We start from the raw sequence: 16,223 nt of genomic DNA, 5'->3' as shown, positions 1-16,223 counted from the left end.
TCAGGAGAAAGACAGAGGCTGCTCTGATGTTCTACTGGTTAGGAAAGATTTGAGAAAGGTTTCTTATTTTTTTTCCTAACCAGAAGAACATCAAAGCAGCCTCTTTCTGACAGCTTCCTTGACTACTTGGTGGTCAGACAATGACCAGCAGGTGGCAGTGCTGTAACAAAATTAATTCATGTTAAAGGATGAGTAACAAATTATTTTTTTTAAAAATGTGTTTCTTTGTAACAAAAAAAAACACCAAGACAGTTTTAACTTTTAAATCGTAAAGCTTTTATTAAGAAATTACAAACCGATTCTTTGCATGCGCTCCTCTTCATAAATGGCGACAGGGCGAAGATCCATTGTGCGGCACTCGATTTCTCCTCCCTGGCTATCTCCTATAGAAGGCAGGGAGGAGAAATCTAGCGCCGCACAATGGATCGCCGCCCTGTCGCCGTTTCTGAAGAGGAGCACATGCAGAGAATCGGTAAGTAATTTCTTAATAAAAGCTTTGCGATTTACAAGTTAAACTGTCTTGGTGTTTTTTTTTAAAAAAACAATGTTTATGTTACTGGTCCTTTAACAGGACATGTATCCTTTAATATCTTGGAATTTAAAAATAAAACAAATAATGAATGTACATTGCAAAAGTTCTTAATAGCATTAATTTTACATTCACTTATTTTTAAGGTTATCCTTTAAGAGAATTAAAATGTTTTCTTAATTAATTTCTGATATAGATATAATATATACAGTGGCGTAAATAGAGTATGTCGGTCCCCCCGTTCAAAAAAATCTTCGCAGGAGACCAGCGCATGCTGATCCCCATCCTCCCGCCCACTTCCAACCTGGACTCTGCCCACTCCGCATCCACTCCTGCCCATTGTCCACCCCGTGCCGCCACAGGTAAGAGAGCGGATGGGGAAGGGGAGGGTTCTTGTTGGCTAAAGAGGAAGCAGGGTTTGCTTCCTCTATAGTTATGCCACTGAATATATACACAAGAATTTCTTTACTTTGCTTATTCTTTTAATAATTCAGCTCAGGCTGGAAGCAATGACAGCTGGGATAATTCTCACTATCCCTGAAAGCATAACTACAGAAGAAGCACACTTCATAGAAAAATCTGTTGCTTCCATCAGCCTTGCCTGGAGAATTCCTTTGGGAAAAGGTCACATCAGGACATGGATGTGGTCTTCTCCAAATAGGTCTTCACAGGTTGCCAACGCAATCAATTTATTAAAGCAAACTCTTCCATCAGCCCAATTTAGTACACCATGAGACTACTAAATCAGTAGGAATACACTAAATCCAGAATTCCTTTCAGGTTTTGAAAGAAAACCTATGACTTAGGACAAATCCTAAGTGTTCAGCAGAACAGAATCCAAACCTCATGAAAAAAGTCATGAGACTTAAGTTTTGGACAACCGAACACAACAATGTTTTGTTCACACTGAATTTTTTTTTATTTTGCTTACATTTCAAAATACAGTACTTTACAAATGTTTGTTTAGAGACCTGCCAGTGGATAAGATCTTTCAGTATATGGACAGCTTAAATAAAGAACTTCTTGTGGTAGTCCTCTCAAAATATGGGGCAATGTAATTACAGGGGCATAGTTTGGTATGTTTTTTTTTCTAGACTTAGAACAAACAGTAAGCTAATTCTATCCACTGATTGGTTGCAAGGCCTCTAGTATACTTGACATGTTGTAATTAGCGATGGGGGAATTTATTTGCAGTGTTGGACTAGGACACCAGGGGCCCACCCAAAAACCTTTGACCAGGGGCCCACCAATTAATCTTAGACAAGGGGCCCACTCTCAGTACTATTATTCTTCTTCTTCTCACTCAACCTCTATTCTCCTAGTTTCTTTTCTTTACATACTATAATCTATTATTCCATCTATTTAGTCTCTTTGTTCTCATAGAAATAGGGAATGACCATGATATAGACCAAATGTTTAGCAGCTTGAGGGCCCACTGACACCTGGGCCCATCGGGACTTTTCCTGGTATCCTGGTGGGCCAGTCCGACACTGTTTATTTGCCAGGCATGGATTCGCGGCGGCTGGCGAGATTCTGCGAATGTTTTTGCGAAACTGCCGCAAAAATTTGCTGAGAGAAGATTTGCTGTGACAAAAACATAGTTGCTCTTCAAAATTGTCGCATGGCAAAATTATTTGGATGCCCATTGACTTTAATGCATTTGGACAAAAGAGTCATGCATTTAAAAAATTGTGGCTCATGTCAAGATTGTCGCACATCAAAATAATTGATGCCCATTGACAGGTTTGGTTTTTCTATTTCGTTACTGCCCCTAAGAATGCCTTGTTCAAATATCTTGCACTGATGAGATCTAACAAGATGGAAACAGGCTATGTGCAAGTTTGGATATATGGCTGTGAATCATTAGGCTGTATCTATGCTATAAAACCAAAGGAGTTATTTGCATGTCTCTGTCCATGATGCCTTATGGGAGAATTAACACTCTCATTTTGGTATTGAAGCAGTGCCGGGTGTATGGCGTGAGACAAGTAAATGCCTTCTAATTTCAGAAGGCTTCACTTGGCATTTAGGGCAATGACACACAGTTTGTTTTGTCGTAGCTAAGACCAGTATATACCTTCCCAAAGGATTGTCTCTGCTTAAACACTTAAATTGCGTAATCACTCAGAAATGTATACAACAGTATTCAGTTGCCGTAGATCACTTTAATCTTTCTATACAAAATCAGCCATTACAGGAGCAATTACACGATTTGAGTGGTTTAGCAGAGATCATTCTCAGTATTGTCTATGGAAGGGTATTTTCTGTTTTGATGACACACAACACAAGCCACAAAAAGCACCGTGTGTCATTGCCTTAAAGGCAAAGTACCCTTTGACATGAGCTCATTCTGTTGAGGTTACAGTGTTTGAAAAAGGTACATAAACATTTGCTGAACAGACATACCTGGATTAGTGATGGGCGAATTTCTTTGGCAGGCACAAATTTGCAGCCAATTTAAACGTTTCCCAACAGTTTTTCGCTACTGCGAAAGTTTGCCAGCGAAAAATGTTTGCATTCATAAAAATTATCGCAGCAAAATTATTCAGACGAACATTGACTTTAATGCATTTGGGCAAAATAGTCGCGCGTCTCAAAATCGCCGTGTTGTGTATCAAAATTATTTTGACGCCCATTGACTTCAATGCGTTTTTGGTGAAGTGAAACAGGACAGATTCGACCATCACTAACCTCGATGAACAAATTGAAATCTATCTCTACTCTCTGGAGCAAGTTTCCCATCTCCCATAGATTCTAAGTGATGGATTCAGGAACTTAAAATCCCTCTGCTTACCATAGCAGTGGTGAGGCATTTCTGGAAAACCAGAGGGACTTTATTTCCCAAAATCCATCCTTTCTCAATGGAACAAGGTGAGGGGGTGGCATTACCTATAAATCTAAGGTCAGAGGGGCCTAACTCCAGGAAACACGGGTATTGTACCAATGAGGCGAGTTTAAAAACTTACTTCAGGCGGCAGTGCCCCTCACGTTACCATGGGTGGCAAAAATCCGCTCCTGGTAAATTTTAAAAGCCAAATTTCCATTTTTTCCCTCCAGCGCAGAAAAAGTAAGCATGTGGGGGGTGAGGGGGTGGCATTAAAGGAGTCTTTAACCAGAAATGCCATTGCCAGGGAACAGAAAGGAACCGTCATCTGTGAAATCAGTTATGTCAGTGTGAAAAAAAAACACATTTCTATATACAGTATATTTCTCACAGTTCAGTGTTTAGGCACCTTTTTTACATATCCCTAACTCAATGAGCTCATGTCAAAAAGGGGGTATATTTTCCCTTTAACAGAGCAAATACTGTCCCTTCGAAAAGGCCAGTGTATAACAAACATTTGTAAATAAAGAGTAAGCGGGAGTTGATACTCACATAGTAATGTTTGGAACAGAGTTGATGTAAGCTGGGGCGGACCACCTTCAACAAGAGAAAGGTAATACAATCAGTATGCTCTTGTGATATAACTGACGCAATTTGAGCTCAATTAATTAAAATGCATGTTTTGACTGTCACAGACATCATAATAAAGGGGCTGTAAAACAAAAATAAAATGAGTTGCCTACAAAAAGAAAATGCCATTTTGTAATTTATTGTAATGGGTTCAAAGTTATATAGTGAATAAAGTACCCTCTATTGTAAAATATAAGGATATTAGATGTCATCAAGGAGTTCCATGACCATATAGAAGCCCAAGGCCAAAGGCCTGCTCCATGTTGTAGCTCCCAACCTACCCAGCTATAGGCAGGTGATCCCACTGGTGTCTAATAAAAGGGCAGCCAAGTGTGGGAGTTTTACTTTGAAAGCAGCAAGTAAGTTGCAGGTAAAACTTAGTCCCTGTGTAAAATGTATAATGAATCAATAGAATTCTTAATGAATCAGATGAAAATGAAGCGTAGGACTGGTCAGATATGGGATGACTTTGACATAGTTGGCCAGCTTAAATATATTGCAATATACGGACAAACAATCCCTGTGTTGTTTAAAGGGTAAGGCATTTTTTAGTAGCAGTTTGCACAAAATGTCTATGTCTTAAATATATTGATAATCGGTTGAGTGCAGAGGACTCTTGTATTTATATATATATATATATATATATATATATATATATATATATATATATATATATATATATATATATATATATATATATATATATATATATATGTAGAAGGGCTGTGGCACACACTTACTGAAGCAAAGACCCAGGTGCCATTATTTTGATAAAACCCCGTGTGCGTCAGCTTTCTACATGAATATATATATATTGTGGGGAATAGCTCAAAGCAGCCGGTAGGGCTCAGGTAAAACAGTTCTTACAGAGGAGACAGGAGGCTTGGGTTTGCAACAAAAGTGAAACAGGCTCCTGCCTGGGGTTTTATTGTTCAAACCAGACAACTTAAACAAGCACAATTTCCGTGCTAAACAGTCAAATAATAATGTAAACCTCACCGGTTTGCAGTGTTACAGTCCATAGGAAAGTTCCTTGCAATGGTAACAAACATTTGCCATTTGGAGTTGCAGTCAAACACACAGTTTGTTCACAAAACACTTCACAGCGTGTGTTCAGAGGTTCTCTCTGACTCCCAGTACAACACACCCCCACTCCCCGCCAGGCTCCCTTAAACAGCCCCACCTGCGGACTAATTGGGCAGCATACTGAACTATCCTTGCTCCAGGGTCCTAACCTGTCTTACCCTGGAGATTTAAAGGAGCCAATACCTCAGGCTGGGTGCTATATACCTCCCATCATATACAGGCAGCCTATTGGGACATAGCTCTTTGTCACAATATATATATATATATATATATATATATATATATATATATATATATATATATATATATATATATATATATATATAGAAACCCAGATAGGTCTCTGCACTCCCTTCCAGGCAATTAGGACCAGGTGCTGCAGCTGCACTTCACATACATCAATTTGAACAGAAGAATATTTTTTCCCAATTTAACTCCCAGTTACTGTTCTTTCGTTGCTACATATCGACGACATCCTGATTATTTGGTGTGGTAATACACACTGTATGTCGTCCTTTGACAAATTGGTGACCCATTTGAATAATCTCGAGGGCCCGGTAAAATTTACTGCCGCCACCAGCAATTGTTCGGTACAATTTCTTGATTTGGAGATAACACGTAGGGGTCAGAGTTTCGAATATTCCCTTTATCGTAAAACAACAGAACGTAATACTTTATTACATTTTGACAGTCACCATCCAAGTTCCACTAAGTTATCTTTGCCAATATGCCAATTTTGTCGGGTGTTAAGAAATAATTCTTCCGCAGAATCGGTGGAGGTTCAGTTGGGTGAGATGGAGGCGAGATTCCTAGCGAGAGGATATCCAAAATGATCACTTAAACGGCATTATTTATAGCTAGGCGTAATGTCCAAGGCTTGGGGCATTGAGGTCAGGACACACAGCGATTGGTGTTCTCTTCACAGTTTTCAGCTGCATCTGGACGTATTCAAGATGTAGTTTATAGTAATTGGAATATTTTGCAATCTGACAATAGTCTTAATTCATCTATTTCTAAATCTCCGCTTATTGCGTAAAAGAGGGGTGCCAATCTACGTGATTTGCTAGTAAAGACAGACGAATGTTGAAATGTTATCAAAACACGAAACCTGCACATTTTGTAAGCCTTAAGATGGGTTGCTATAGGTGCCCCAGCTGTACATCATGTCGATATAGGTCTCCAGGACAGAGTTTTGTACAACGCCACACGGGTAAAAGATTTACTATTAGGTCTCACATCAGCTGTACCACAACTCATGTTATTTATTTGGTAACTTGCCCGTGCGGTCTTTCTTACGTGGGTAAGACTGACCAAATGTTGCGTCTCAGAATGGATGGACATAGATCTGCCATCTGCACCGCTTTTAGGGACAAAAAAACATTGAAAACTGTGGCAAAACATTTTTTAGACAAGGGCCATCATTTGCCCACTTTCAAGTATATAGGCATAGATCACATACCCCCCCCCCCTAAGAAGGGTTCTGACAGGTCCAAAATGCTCTTACAGAGAGAATGCTTTTGGATCAATAAACACAATGGCGCCACATGGTCTCAATGAACAATTGTCCTTTCTTACACAAAGATGAAATACTATCACAATGTATACATTATCCTCTGTTTTAATGAATTTATTGATACATTTTAGCTCCGCTATATTATAGCCTGATTAGACTGATACTTTGTTATTAATATACAGAGAGATATGTGGTAATTTTGTTACCGTGAAATAGGGTTACATATGCTTTGATATGTCTTGCCAGTGGGCGGATCTTCTGGTTTTCTTTGTTCAATCAATTATGTAAATGTGACTATAAATTGTATCTCATCATGTGATTCTGGATCTTGATAACGGTCTTAGATCTAGACCCAAACGCCGATCCTTACGACTATGATTTTAATCTTTTGATAAATAAAGATATGACTGTTTTTTTAAATTCTGGTGTGCGCTGCTTACAACTGCGGATTTGATATATATATATTGGCATTGATCATGTCCCTGAGCCAAGAAGAGGAGGAGATAGATCCCAGTTGCTGTTACAGCGTGAAACATATTGGATTAAGCATTTGGATACTATGTCCCCCAAGGGACTCAATGAACAATGTTACTTTAACTGCTTCCTTAATACTAGATAAGCTGTGCAAGACACTAGTTGTTCTAGGATTTAACGTATAACTTTGAACTCTGCATTTATTTATTGCATGTATCTCTTTTTATGTAATTTTTGTATTTATGATTAACCGATTTATGACATTACTATGCGTATATGTATGTGACATTTTATAGAGGGTTAATTTATACAGTGTCTATGGGGGTTAAAAGAGAGGTGTGTCCATGATGGTGGATTTGTGACAGGGTTGAGGGTAACACCCAGGGTGGGCCTTTAAATGGGGCATGTTTCATTGATTTTTTTAATCTTGACAAAGGCTCTAGACAGTAGCCGAAACGTTGATTAATTTTATAAGCATGGAATAAAAATTGAACTTTTTAAAAAATCCCAGGAGTGCTATATCCGATTCTACGTTCTTGTGCAGTTTTTCCTTGGAGCAGCACCCGGGTTATTGCATTTTTACACTGACGGAGTGCGGATCTGGTTCGGTTGTGTATATATATATATATATATATATATATATAGATTTAGCCCTCAGTGAAAAAACAGCGGTCAACGGACATTGATTACAGGTAATGCTAGAATGCACATAAAAAATAAAACAAGTTAGGGACCGCCATTCGGGGTTTACCTTGACGTGGTATGGTGGCTTATCAATTTTATGATCATAACTTTGTAACAAAATAACCCCTGTTTTGGGTACATATGCAATAGCATTTATTATACTTATATATATACTTTAAACCAGGCTATTGGGTTTATTTAGGGGCAGATTTATCATGGGTCGAAGTGAAATCGAGGGAATTTTCTAAGTTAAAAAATTCGAAATTCAAAGTAATTTTTGGATACTTCGACCATCGAATAGGCTACTACGACTTCGACCTTATATTCGAAGTAAAATCGTTCGACTATTCGACCATTCAAAGTACTGCCTCTTTAAAAAAACTTTGACTTCAATACTTCGCCAACTTAAACCTGCCGAAGTGCTATGTTAGGCTATGGGGACCTTTCAGAGCATATTTTTTTGTATTCGAAGGAAAATAGTTCGAATCATATGATCGTACGATCGAAATACGATCGTACGATGCAAAAAATCCTATGAATTTGACTTCGAATTTTGTAGTATTCAATTTGATGGTCGAAGTATTTTCCACTTCGAAATTCGACCCCTGATAAATCTGCCCCTTAGTGTTTGTGTAATAGACTTGAGATATGAAGATGCAAATTACGGAAAGATCCATTATCCAGAAAACCCCGAACATTCTGCATAACAGGTCCCATACTTGTTAAAAGATTGTTAAAGATTTTCAGTGCTTTTTAAAGTTATTTGTAAAAACTATTGTTATTGAAAGCAGCATTTGCTTAACTCCTGGTTGTTTCTTTTTAAACAAAGTTGCAACAGTCAGAGTTCCGCAGCAAAGACAGGTCTGTTAATCAGTTGCCTTATCTTACTTCGTATCAAGAGTCTGAGCCATCAGGGCAGAGAATAGAAAGGGAGAGACAAACACTGCTTTCAATAGCAATGCAAAAGCCATAGAACATTTGTAATGAATGTATATTGCAGTTGATGAGAATTATGTTTTCTTTTATTAGGCAAAATAAGGGTTGACATTCCCTTTAACCATCCTATTTAGGCTACAGCCATAACCCTGTGCCTGTACCCAGAGCCACTGTGGTTGCCTTGGTGCAGAGCCAACATTCACCCTGTATTGGCAGTAATGGCATTTTTTGCTAGTCAGGGAACACCAAGTCCTTATTGTTATTATCAATAACAAATATTTATACAGTGCCAACATATTCAACTGCAACGTGCAATAAATGGGTGTACAGATGATAACTCAGGTAAAGAGGGTCATGTCCAAAAGAGATGACATATTTATTACGTATTGGATCCATTATCCAGAAAGCTCCGAAATACAGAAAGGCCATCTCCAATAGACTCCAGTTTATCCAAATAATGCACATTTTTGAAAATTATTTCGTTTCTCTCTGCAATAATAAAATAGTACATTGTACTTGATCCACACTAAGATATAATTAATCCTTATTGGAAGCAAAACCAGCCTATTGGATTTATTTAATGTTTACATGATTGTCTAGTAGACTGAAGACATTAAAATCCAAATTATGGAAAGATCCGTTATCTGAAAACCCCAGGTCTGGAGCATTCCATATAACAGGTCCCATACCTGTACTGGGCTATGGCATCCTATCACCATGAGCCTCACCTCTGCGGCCAAACACAACGTAAAACATAACTAGCTCCTCATGGAAACTAGCTGCAACTTATAGGTTAACCATCTGGCCCACAGTTAACCCAGAAGCAGGAAGTTTAATGGGTATCTTCCTAGATCCAAGGCTGAAAAGGGAAAAAAGCATGATTTCATTTACTATGTGTCACCTTTGCTGTAGTTTTAGCTGCCATGCCTTCTTCTTGTGGCAGTGGCATTATCTAAATTATTGATACAAGGAACCTTTTTAGCAATTGCAGTTCTATAACTTACCTTCTCGACAAGTTGGTCCTATAAACCCATTAAGACACATGCAGCCCCCATTCATCGAATTGCATTGGGAATTCCACGAGCATTCACAGCTGAAGGTGCAGTTGGGGCCAAAGCGATCGATCCTGCATTCTGTAAACAAAGAAGACAACTGAGTGATTTACTCCTTAATGCTAAATATCAACAAGTCCAATACAAGGCCAATATTTTAAAAGTTCAGTGGGTTTGCTAAGTCAAACAAAGGCAAAGGCTTCTAAAGGAAGTAGTTTAGTAAAAGTAAATGAGCTGTCCACAAGCAAGATTTATTGTGTCCTATTTGCTGCAGAAAAGCTGAAATCATGTATTTTTTCTCTCTCACCTAAATCACAGCTGGCACCAGTTCTTCCTGGAGGACAAATACACTCTCCGGTCTCAGAGTCACAAGGGGCATTTTCTTCACATTCACAAAGTCTGTTACATTTGTCTCCATATGTCCCCTTCTCACAGCCTTAAAGAAAAGTATATGAGATTTGAATGCAGAATAGTTCACTGCAGCATGCCCTTCTGACTACTGATCCCTGATTGTACTGCCACCAAGGCCCGGGCCTAGGGCGGCGGGATCTTAGGATCTTACCCAACCACATCCACATTAGTTCAGAAGCTCTGGGACTGCTCATGAGATACAATAGTTTTTTTAATCTCCTGTGCGCAATCCCCAGTATCTCTAACACGATGATGAAAATTTGTGCATGTGCACAAAGGAAGGGGAGAGGATAGAGGTGACGAACGGCAGCGGGCCAAGGGGCGCCCGCTATGTGAATCCGGCCCTGAGTACTGCCAAGCTCAGTCACCTACACATTCAGCATTCAACCCCTTGACAAGGACAATGGTTTATGTACACCACCGATTTACTGTAACCAATAAAAAACTGGACACTCCAATAGGAAATCATTTCAATGGCCCTCATCACTACTACACAATTTTGGTTCTTAAGGGCAATTTTAAAACAGATAATGATAGAAAAGTGTGGGAATACAAATTAAAGGAAACTTTCAATTCTCTGGAGAAGGGACTAAACCTGGGCCTTGGATTTATGGCTAATTTTATGGACAAAGAAAGGACTGCACCAGGTCAGAAAAACCAACATGTCTTGGATATGGACTAAGAGATTATACGGAATTCCTTTATTTCTACACTCCAATAATTCAGACCTAATTTATACTCAGCCTCTTTGACCCACATTATCTTGTACCTTATCTGCTTGTCTCTTGCAGATCCCCTTGTAAATGACTTTGACACCTTACACATAGATTGATATTCCTTTTTGTTGGTCATTTGACCTATGAGCTGAATGTTGTATATATACCAGAGAACACCACAGCTTCATTGCAATCAGCTTGAAAAAGGAACTAAAATGTTCTGAAAGCTTGCTATGATTATATTAGTTAGCCAATAAAGGGATCACCTTTATACGGCTTTTGTTATTTTTTTATTTCAAAAGGGTTGCCCTGTGACATGTATTAAATGTAGTAAACTTCACAGCATGGTGGATAATTTTGACTGTTTTTCCAGGTTACGAAAATTAAACATGGGTCTATGTCACATGGGGCACATTGTCTGCTTGTCTTGTTTTCTCAGGTGTAGAAAAAGGTATGGGTGCTTTAAGCCTATTATTTACTGAAATGGAATCCACTTTTAACTAACAGTGATCAGCGAACTTCACTGCTCCATTGTAACTAAATAACTTACTTGATATTGGGTTCTGCTCTGAGTAGGGATGGATTAATGAATGGACTACCCTAGGCCTAGGGGCCCTTATAGTTTTTTCAATTATTATTTTTTGTTTTCTTTAAAAAAATGTTTTTTTATCTGAGCTGCTGGACCTGGGTCCAGTCATGATGGGTGCACAGTTGTTTGGTACCTGCTGGGAGAAGATTAGGCAGCTAGACAAGGCAAGTTGTGTGCGCTGAGTGTGTCTGAGCTCTCTAAAATGTGTTGGGTTTGGCACCGACTGTGCACAACCAGACTCAGCCCCAGTAAGAAAAATATAATTAAAACAAGTTACATCATGGGCCCCTTGTGTCTCCAGGTGCACCAGGTGACCCTGATTAATTGTGGTATATTTCTAATCTTTTGGTAGTTGGAGTAGCCTATAAGGTGGGCTTGTGGATAGTGTAGCCTAGGGGCCTTACATCTCATTAATTCGACCCTGGCTATGAAGGCTGAAAACACCAGCAGGAAGTAATTCATATTAGTACACCGTTTACACAGAGACTGTCATGTTTGCCCTTTTGGAGTCAGGAATAAACAGGTATCCCTTCTTTTAGGCAAATTGAGAGATAAATGAAGTGCGATCTATGCATGAAATGCAAAAGACAAAAGACTATTGGGTTTACATATTTCAATTTATGCTATAATAAAGACTTATTTTTTAATACTTTTTGAACTTTTGGAGTGAGGAATGGATTGTTATATTTGCATTATCCCATTGATACTAGGACTCTCTGCAGGTTATTAGAGCGCACAATGCCCCTCAGTGTTTTTTAAATATAGGAAGGGTAACTATTCATGTTTTATTTCTGTTATAAATGAATCTTAACTTTAAATAACAATTGACAGCCAAACCGCCGCCAGCAACTTTATGATGCTAACTGTCCCATTTGGCTTCTGTGTCGCTAATGGCTGATAAGACTCTAGTTATGTAACACTCTCACACTTCATATGACTAGTGATGGGCGAATTTGTCCCGTTTGGAAACGTCAACGCCGACAACAATTCACGGGCGTCAAATTGCTGCAATTTCGCTAATTTATTCACAGGCAGCAAAACACGGAAATTCAACACAAATTCACCCATCACTACATGACAGCTGTGAGATGCCAAAAGTACCCATTACAGTCAATTAATTCATCCTTACTGGAAGCCCACAAAGGATTGTATTTCTCTGTTCATATCACCATGCTTTTCTTTCACATGCTGCTTTTAGCAGTGCTCCTCTTCGTTTTCAGGATGGAGGTGCCCATGTCCACAATGTCATGACGTCATCATGTTGCACATCAGCACACCGCTGCATGACATCATCACGTTGCAAAAAAACAAATCTAAATAGATTCTGAAGACCCAAATATAGGTCTGATTCTATAAGTTTCTGGGTTCCAAGTTGACCGATCTTTAGGTTCCTGACCTTGCTATTCTATTCTGATTGCCGCCAGCCCTGATCTTTGCCTGAATCGGCTATGAGACTTACTTAACCTTTCTGATACCTCGTTTGAACTCTTTTTGCCTGTCTGAACTCCACTTCCAGCTTGTTCCAAACTTGGATTGACAGCTGCTCATTTCAAGGTTTACCTACCCAGAGCAATGCTATGTCTTTTCTCACAGAGACAGAAAATTTACTTTGCTTCTTTCAACTAATCAAATTAAAATAATTACTGTATGTTCCCACCAAATTATTTATTTTTCTGAAAATACGTTTGATTTTCTGTAGTTACTTTTTTTATTCATGGGCATCTCAGTGACTTTGGAAGCAATTAGCCACTGAGCCTGAAAGCAAGAGTGTTAATGTACTTGTAACACTTTTTATTTGATAGCTGACCTTTCTCGCATTTGTCTCCATAGAAACCTGCAGGACACAGACACATCCCAGTGACAGGGTCGCACGTTGCTCCATTTTCACAAGTGCATAATTCCCCACAGTTGTCTCCATGGAAACCAGGTGGACAGGCTGTGAAAACAAGAGAAGTTTCTACATACAGTTCAAACCAGTCAAGCCCACGAGCAGTGAACTGTAAAAGTTACAATGAAAAGTCAGGTTTTCATAGTTGATGTTGATGAGTTGGCTGTACAGGTATAGGATCCCTTATCTGAAAACCCGATATCCAGAAAGCTCCGAATTACGGAATGGCTGTCTCCCATAGACTCCATTTTCTCCAAATAATCCAAAATTTTAAAAATGATTTCCTTTTTCTCTGTAATAATAAAACAGTAGCTTGTACTTGATCCCAACTAAGATATAATTAATCATTATTGGAAGCAAAACCAGCCTATTGGATTTATTTAATGTTTACATGGTTTTCTAGTAGATTTAAGGCAAGAAGACCCAAATTACGGAAAGATCCATTATCCGGAAAACCCCAGGTCCCGAGCATTCTGGATAACAGGTCCCATACCTGTACTGTGTATGCACAAGTACTGGGGATCATTATGCCTTTTACTCCTGCAATCAGTGGAAACAATATGGCACCAGATGGGGGCTTTTATATATATTTTGCTGTAGGGAGGTTCAACTTTTTGTTCTTTAACTATGGGGCTGCTATGGAAAAGCCACAGGTCACCTATCCATGTCCTGCAGAAAGCGCAGCAAATCCACATGTCTGGAGTAAAACAATTTCTCTGCTATCACAATAAAAAATAACTTCAACATCCTTTGGCATCTAAAAGGGGAACTGAACTCGGTCATATTCTTCTTGTGCACGCCCATTAACAAATCTACCTCGGGGTTAAATTAATTAATTAATTAATATAATTGCTGCCTTAAATTCTGCTGTGAAAACCCTTCTAAGGGTATTGACAGACATGGAGATTAGTCACCTGTCAAAAATCTACGCTGTTGTGGGCAACTAATCTCCTGCAATTATTTTCTCACCAGCAACATTGCTGGTGCCTCATTTTTCCGAAGCCGCTCGAAGTTGCCTTGCGAGGAAACTTCAGGCGACATTGAAAAAATGAAGTCTGGTAGAGGAGATTTATTGTGACTAATCTACTTATGCCAGTAGCCAAAATTGCAGATTAGTGTGTGTGTAGCTCACCATGTTCACATTTCGTTCCATAATATCCCTTTAAGCAGTGACAAGCTCCTGTTACCATGTCGCAAGTGCCATTGCTCTGACAAGAACACTCCATTTGGCAGCCAGCCCCATATTTGCCAGCAGGGCACCCTGAGTTGAGAAAATATATAAATGATTAAATAGATATACGCACATGCTTTTGAACCTATGTTCAAGAGCCAATATTCACACTTCTTATTCTGTTCTACCCTTTCTACCATCGATATATACAATTAACCTATTGGGTGCAGTTCAGAGAAGCACTTTAGAGAACTGACTGATAATTAAACATAGTATATCAGCTGAAATGTAGTAAAGGAATTAAGTTGGCCATAGATGCAAAGATAAAGTCGTACGAATCGATGGTTCATACAACATTTTTCATACATGGCGATTGGTCGTTTACTCGATTGGACTAGGTTAGAAGATTTCGGTTGGCTACCGATAATATCTCTGCGTGTATCTGACTATATCAATAGGTGTCGGACATAACTTTCATTGGATTGCTGTCACAGCCAGAACATCGTCTGATTTGTTCTTTTACTACTTTATTTAATCTGAATGGTTAGTTGCAGGTCGGAAGGTTGCGACGTACGATAGTTCATTGTATACAAGACTAAAATGTACACTTCTATGGCCAGCTTTAGCTGTTTCTGACATCATATTATAGCCAGTAGGGATGGGTGAATTTTTTCGCCTTGTTTCGCCGAAAAAATTACACCCATAGACTTGTATGCCGTTTTTGGCGAAACGAAATGGGACAAATTCGCCCATCCCTAAAATTAGCCAGTCAAAAAATGTCCACCTAAAAATTTTATTTTATTTTTCCCCTCTGAATAATGAAAGAAAATATAATTCTAAGCTACATTCCATTTTTAGAGATTTCAGGTTATTTGTACAATTATTTGAAATCGGTGTCTCTGGATTGGGAGATAAAGGCAGAAACTGCTTTCAGATGCTATTACATTTACGAATATATTTAAATAATTGTAACTTGTCATTAAAGGGGACACATACCTTCTGATGCAACTAATTGTTAAATTGCTCAGAATGCTCTTCTGAGAACTTTTATTTTTCTCCTTTCATTTTTATATTATTAGAAGACAAACAAGTAAAATTATGTAAAAAATTAGTAATTTTAGATTGTTGTATCAGAGGGTATATGTTCCCTTTAATATTTTTCATTATATAAAAATCCCATTTTAGACTGTTATCTAATATGTACAAGACCAAATGAGAGTGGGTGGCTTTTTGCAAGAGCTGAGCTGGAGTAAATCATACATATGAACAAAACTTCAGGTCAAGGCTCTATTGGGCAGGGAAATTAAAGAGAAACCTTCTCAGGAGATGGCGCTTATTACTAAGGCTTTATGTGACATTCCTGACCTGTATTTAAAAACTAATTTAAGAGCAATATGGCACATACCTTCTTCGCAAGTTGGTCCTTGCCAACCCAGACCGCAGGTACAAGAACCATCAACTGGATTACACATTCCACCATTCTTACAAGTACAGCGGTGCTTGCAGTCTTTTCCAAAATAATTTCTACTGCACACTGAAATGAAAAAAAAAAAAGGACATAAATGCATGTATACAATCTGCCATGCCAAACAATGTGGCTGCAATAAGTACAATTACATAGTACAAACCTCTTATTATTTCTATCTGTAAGAATGCCATGGGGAACTGTTGTTAGCAATAAAAGAGTTAACCATTTGTAAACTAAGCCTGTTGTGTGATA

The 16,223-nt window shown here is 38.6% G+C and overlaps 1 protein-coding gene across 3 annotated transcripts in view; it reads right to left on the bottom strand.

Moving 5' to 3' along the window:
* Positions 1–16,223, bottom strand: part of megf6.S (multiple EGF-like-domains 6 S homeolog) — a 320,522-nt gene that overhangs the window by 3,763 nt on the left and 300,536 nt on the right. For 2 of the 3 annotated variants that reach the window (XM_018228002.2, XM_018228003.2), the window contains 6 exons: positions 15,909–16,037; positions 14,465–14,593; positions 13,252–13,380; positions 10,036–10,164; positions 9,681–9,809; positions 3,906–3,950 (listed from right to left, as the gene is read on the bottom strand). In XM_018228002.2, coding sequence (XP_018083491.1) covers positions 3,906–3,950; positions 9,681–9,809; positions 10,036–10,164; positions 13,252–13,380; positions 14,465–14,593; positions 15,909–16,037 — 690 coding nt within the window. The remainder of the gene's footprint in view (positions 1–3,905; positions 3,951–9,680; positions 9,810–10,035; positions 10,165–13,251; positions 13,381–14,464; positions 14,594–15,908; positions 16,038–16,223) is intronic. The other variant, XM_041571504.1, reaches the window with a different exon arrangement.

The sequence above is a fragment of the Xenopus laevis genome, chromosome 7S (genome assembly GCF_017654675.1).
Source record: "Xenopus laevis strain J_2021 chromosome 7S, Xenopus_laevis_v10.1, whole genome shotgun sequence".
NCBI classification, from domain to species: domain Eukaryota; kingdom Metazoa; phylum Chordata; class Amphibia; order Anura; family Pipidae; genus Xenopus; species Xenopus laevis.
The sequence above is the reverse complement of the archived record's forward strand: the minus strand, read 5'-3'. Positions and strand labels throughout refer to the sequence as shown.